At 49.7% G+C, this 6,000-nt stretch overlaps 1 protein-coding gene across 4 annotated transcripts in view; it reads right to left on the bottom strand.

Annotated features, from left to right (window-relative positions):
* Positions 1-3,721: 3,721 nt before the first annotated feature.
* POLA1 (DNA polymerase alpha 1, catalytic subunit) overlaps positions 3,722-6,000 on the bottom strand; it is a gene marked incomplete at both ends in the record, with an annotated part of 294,126 nt that continues 291,847 nt past the window's right edge. For all 4 annotated transcript variants that reach the window (XM_079728267.1, XM_079728268.1, XM_079728270.1 and 1 more), the window contains one exon: positions 3,722-3,867. In XM_079728267.1, coding sequence (XP_079584393.1) covers positions 3,722-3,867 — 146 coding nt within the window. The remainder of the gene's footprint in view (positions 3,868-6,000) is intronic.

Genomic DNA, 6,000 nt, shown 5'->3' with positions numbered 1-6,000 from the left:
CTTACATATTCCACTGTGCTATGAATAATAGAGGAAGAATGGAGCGCTAATTCCCTCATCAAAGAATGCCTTGTCTGCTGCTTTGCTCAACAACACCATTCTGATCAAAAGAAAAGCAATAAAGCTTAGCATAACAAAACGAAACCTACTTATTAGCTTAGTGGTTAAATTAATGCAGAGCCGCTGCTATTCAAAACCAAGGTTTGAAAACAGCCTCCAACAACCTGATAATGCTGCCTTCGGGATGAAGGAATTTTAATCTGAAATTTGAGGCTGGCTCAGATGAGTTAATCTATTAAACTGCTATAAGGAAGCTCCACAGCAAACCGTTCAATTAAGAAATATTTAGGTGAGCAGTGAGAGAGAGAGAGAGAGAAGGAGAAAGGAAAGGCAAGGCGGGTTAACGTTTGGGATGAGAGATGGGAGAACAGAATTGAGGGTCTGGGGTTTAGTGTGGTTTTCACAAAACCCTGACACAAGATAGGGAAATCTGCTTTTGGAGTTTCTTTATCTTTGCATTACTTGCCAAACTAATTTAAATGCTATGTTCGAAAACGTGTGTTGAGGTGTGTCTGTATGTGTGTTGTTGGTAAGAGGAGGTATGGGCTGGAGAAGGGAGTGGCTGTGAGGGGCACCGAATTCATCCCCTTTCACCAGCCTCTCCCAAACTCCAGTCTGTCAACTTTGATTAGCCCCACGTCTTGGGCAACAGTCTCGAGACGAACCCCATCTGTTTCCTAGACAAATTAAAACCTTAACTGAGCAAGCTCTTGTACGATTTTCAACTTCTGGCCTCCCCTATCCCCCTTTACATGAAGGAGAGTTGAGAGCAAGTTGTGACCCTTGCTAGACAGATGTGCTCCCTGTTGTAGGCAGACCCTAAATTCAACAGGAAACATGCCCCTTTCAGATGGGTTCCTTTAGGGCACTAAAGGAAATTTAGTGCCCTCAATTTAGCCTAGAGGTTTACTCTGGCCCACAGCATTTAGAATTCTATTTTTAAAAATCAGTTGCCAAGGTTTGGAAATCAAGACACTTCGTGGCATTTCTGGATTCCCGGCTTCTCCTGAAAACCAGATCATGTGGCCACCCTGGGCTCTGTCCCTCCTAGAATTGCTGAGTAGCTGCTGCCCCCTTTGGACGGGACATGGCCACTTGGGTTTACCAGGCCCTGCCACTCTCTAGTGTGAACCCGGCCTGTTTCACTTTTATCACCTGAGCTTAACACTCATGCCAGGGAGCCTGTGGAGACATATGGGGAGGCTCCCCCTGTACAAAGAAGTGGGCAGCACCTCTGTACCCATCCTACCCATGCGCTGACAACCGACGCAAATCAGGGAGTAGAAACCTTTCTCAGGGAAAAGTGACCATGCCATGTTCCAATCTTCCAACAGAGAGATCCACTGGAATTCATAGAGTTGCAGTTTCAACTTTCTATAAAATCCTGGAATCCTCAGATGCCTCCTGGAATCCTTAGGTGCCTCTCAGAAAAGCCTCTTAACTAACCTGGAGTTACTGATCTGAATAAAAAAACATCAACCACTGTGTTAAGCTCTTTTCGGGAACTGTACTAAGAAATGTCTGACTTTCTATGGACTTTCTACAGAAATGGTTCCTGCCCTCACAGTGATAACAATCTAGATGCAGGGACAAGAAGCAGACCAGTGAGAACCTGTTTCTGTCTCCTGGAGTTTCTTGACGAGCAAGTTCAAGATAACCCTCTATTTGTATTTACCATAATAACCCCAGGTCCCAGGAATCAAGGAAAACATGCCTTCTCTTCGGAAAGCAAAGTGGGAGTGTGGGCTCAGGAAGCATACATTAGAGAACCGCCTCTATAACCCTATACGGTAACAGCAAGGAAAAACCACCTAATCCTTAGCTTCCCAGAGCAGCCTGGGTGCTGCAACTTCTGATAGGTTGCAGAGCCTGAGGTACCAAGGCATTAATTAATTAACCGACACGGCCATTAACCCAGTGTTTCTACTTAGAACCTGAGTATAGGAGACAGAGGAGAAATGAGGAGAGAGTGAGGGAAAGAAAAGAGAAGGCGGGCTTCCCTGGTGGCGCAGTGGTTGAGAGTCCGCCTGCCGATGCAGGGCACACGGGTTCGTGCCCCGGTCCGGGAAGATCCCACATGCCGCGGAGCGGCTGGGCCCGTGAGCCATGGCCGCTGAGCCTGAGCGCGTCCGGAGCCTATGCTCCGCAACGGGAGAGGCCACAACAGTGAGAGGCCCGCATACCGCAAAAAAAAAAAAAAAAAAGAAAAGAAAAGAGAACGCAAAGCAAGATACAGGGCAGCGTCATCTCCACAGCTTAACAAGTAAGCCTTTACTAGGGTCCAAGCCGGGTGACCTTTCTCCCAGGAGCCATCAGCCTTGCTTTCCAAAAGGAGACAGCACTGGGCTCTTGGCTTAGCTCTCTTTGGCTGTCCAAGTCAGCAAAGCACATGAGAAGCCATACTTCATCTCTTAAAGGACACAAAGTGCATGGAAATGCCACTCAGAACACTGGAACATACATCACACCGAGGATCTCTGAGTGGAGACCCGAGCGGGCTGAGGTTTGGGAATGGGATGGTCTCCAGTCATCCCAGGAGGCTGCCCTCTCCAGTCCAGTCTTTGCACCTGATAAGGAGTCACTGCAACTGATTTCCCTTTAGAAAGCTTTATTCTGAAGTGAAAAAAAAAAAAAAAGCACAGCATATGTTTCTTTTATGAAAATCCATAGGTAGATATTTTTTAAGAATATAGCATAGTTGTACAAGGGGAAATATGTTTTGTTAGTATAATCTTACCAAGAACGTAAGAGAGGAAAGACTGATATGTTGAAATATGTTTGGCTTCTGGCAAAAAGGCACCGTTCTGAAGAAATGAGAAAAATATCGCCAGGGCCGATTAACCATCTCTCCCCCCAGTTTTTCTGAATATAACACAACGATCCTCACCCCAACCTATACACATTTTTAATGAAATGCTATAGGATATGAAATTATTTGACATGTGCTTTCCTTTTGTATAAACCTTTACCTAGATTTTCTACTTGAGGAAATAAAAAAGGAAGGTGAGTGTAAAACGGCTGCGCAGTGTGCGTGTACGCGTGCATGTTGGGCTTTGGAGAAATTCAGTACACAAGTAAGCTCTGTTTAATCTATTTAGTCAGTGCAAGGCTTCTAAATCTCCCCCCTCGGCTACCTATATGACAGAAAGACTGAAAAGGACAGCCACTCCTGGAGCCAGCAGCCTGGGAAGCACTTGGGTTCAGACTGGATTTAACTGGCCCGTGAAAAGGCAAAGTGTCAGCCCTCCGGCCAAGCTCCACGAACCCCTCTTTCTGGGGGCGCCTCTGCTGAAGGTCCTGGGGCAAAGCCTGGGGCGACTCGCATCCCAGCCACTCTCAATTTCTCTTCCCTCACCGACCACTCCCCTAGAAATCCAGTCCCCAATGCGAATGTGAAGCAGCCATCTCCAGGTGGTGTTTCAACAGCACGAGGTATACTGTGAGAGGAAGGCGGTTTTGCTGTTCTCTGATGCTTGGTAGATTAAATATTTTTGCAGTCCCTTCCCCCTTAATAATCCCCCTCCCAAGCCACATCCACACAAACATGATATGTAGTCCCAAAGGAAAAGCGATGCAGGAGAAGCAGCCAGGGCCGTGGTGCAGGTGCCGAGGATGCGGGTCTTCCTTCCACCGCCCCCGAGCGTCCACTTCCGGGAACCCCTCAGGACCACACAGCACAATCGGCGAAGAGTTTGCTGAGATTCACTTCGGAGTAGCCACTTTGGGACAAGAACTGCTCTGCTGTGTTCTTGAGTTTTCTATAGTCCTGAAGAACTTTGGGAGTAAAAAACTGCTTCTTCAACTTATCTAAAAAGAAATAAAAGTGAAAGGATTACAAGTCTCAGAGGCAGCTTCTTTTAAAGAGCATTCAGTATTGCTCAAGCACCAGAAGCAGGGGTTGTGCATTCTGTTCTCACCTCCAGGTCAGATGTCCTCACGGTCCTGTGGCTGGTCTACCCCTGGGGCCAGTCCCATGCCGGGGGTGGGGGGAAAGGACCCCGAGATTCCTCTGTAGAAGCCTTTCTTCTTTCCCCCTGCCCGCCACTTCTCAGCACCTAGCTGACTCAGCGCACCGGGGACAGAGCCACCCTCGACTGACGGGAACTGCAGGTGCACGGCCGTGTGCGGCAAGCAAGGTGAACTCCGCTCCCAGACACCGGATTCGCGGCACTGTCAAGCACATGCACACAACTGCATGCAAAGTTCGGATGTGGCAGGAACTAGTTTGTCTCAAAAGGAAGGCAGAGCCTCCCAACGCAAACTCCCCAGATCAGCTGGGCCTAGTCAGCTTCTTCTAGTCCCTTCCATCTGCGTCCCTCTGCTACACAAAATCTCCTCTGCTCAAAGAGGCGAGGGGTAGGCTGTCTGGAGAGTACCTGCCCATTGGCAAGATTGCTTTTTTCTTCTTTGTCCGCACTGTGTGCCCGTGAACTTGAGGGGTGCAGCCGTCCTTCCTCTGCTCCTGCCACCCCATTCATCCCTGGCCTTAGCGAAGGGTACTCTCAGCCGGAGAGAGAGGGGGTCCTTCCTTTCCCTCCCCAGGGTGTGAGACCTCTACATTTGGTTCTTTGGAAGGAGCACTGGGCAGAGACACCCAGGTCTGGTCTTTTGGGGACGGGGGTGAGCCCTGGGGTTGCCAGCACTGCCCAGGATGGTTAAGATGACACAGCTTTTGTTCAAAGCTGCTCAGGAACCCTGTGAGGTGTTTGGAGAGGCCCTTCTAAGAAAAAAATTCCCCATCTGATGGCTGAGCCAACTGGGTGGTTAAGTCACTTGCCCCAGGGCACATAGCTGGAGATCTAGGATGCAGAAATGCAAACCCAGGTAGCCAAAACCCTGAGCCCACGCTCCGCAAGGCTCACTATGCCCCGTGCCCCTCACTGTCCCTGTACCCCGTGTCACTGCTCCCAGATAGAGACGGGCAGGCCCCCAGATGCTGGCCTGGGCCAAGGAGGCTGGGGGGAACGAGGCTGTCCGGCGCCCCGGGACAGGAAAGCAGCGGGAAGGAAACACGGAAGGGAGTGCAAGTGCATATCAATCACCAAAAGAAAAAACCCCACGGAAACAACAGAGCAACAGTGAACTCTACAAAGCACCTGGAAAACGAAAACTTGGTCTCCAGGTTTTTGTTCCTTAGCTACACATTCGTGTTTGTTCTCCACAACCTTTTCTAAATTACATCAATTGCCTTTCAAAAACCAACAACAAAAAGTTTTGTAGAGAGGATTTAAATGCCCAAAGCGGGTGGAAAGAGGCGAGAAGAGAGAGAGGGGGCGCATCGTTAAGCCAGGAGAGAGACACTTTGAAAGTTCTAATTATCGGAGTCTGGGAATACACAACAATGGCCCGAGCAGTGACGGCCGGAGGCCAGCGCCCCGTGCATGTGAATGACACAAATGCATGTGTGACGGGGAGAGACACTTACGGAGCTGTGGTGAGTCGGAGCACGGGAGGAAGAGAGAGGGCACGGCTCCTGATGTGTTTACCTCCTCTGCTGATGGGGTACTGACTTTTCCCACCAGGTTGGTTAGAAAGGGGACTATTTACGCTGCTACACAGCGGAGTCAGAATGACAACCAGCGTCACTTGGGGCTCTTCCTCGTGAAAGACAACCGGGACCGCCAGCATATCCCACAGCCGGTCAATACGGCCCAGGCACCATTCCACGCCGGTTAGAGATGCAGGAAAAGGCTCCTACTTGCTTCCCCAATGAGAACTGAATCAATAACGTTTGGAAGGTCTTCTAGGAAACAGAACTGCACGAGCTGTCACAGGCCACATCGGGGGTGGGAGCTGAGGTGGGGAGAGGGCTCACCCCTTCTTCGTGGTTTTTCTCTCCCTGCTTTGGGCACCTGGGCCACCCACGTTAGGCTTCTGTCACTCTGTTTCCCTTAATGCTACACCCACCCGCCACTTTAGAACTCAAGGGAAAATCCCAGG

The sequence above is a fragment of the Hyperoodon ampullatus genome (assembly GCF_949752795.1).
Source record: "Hyperoodon ampullatus genome assembly, chromosome: X".
Lineage (NCBI taxonomy): Eukaryota > Metazoa > Chordata > Mammalia > Artiodactyla > Ziphiidae > Hyperoodon > Hyperoodon ampullatus.
Note: the sequence above shows the minus strand (reverse complement) of the source record. Positions and strands in the feature narration are given on the sequence as shown.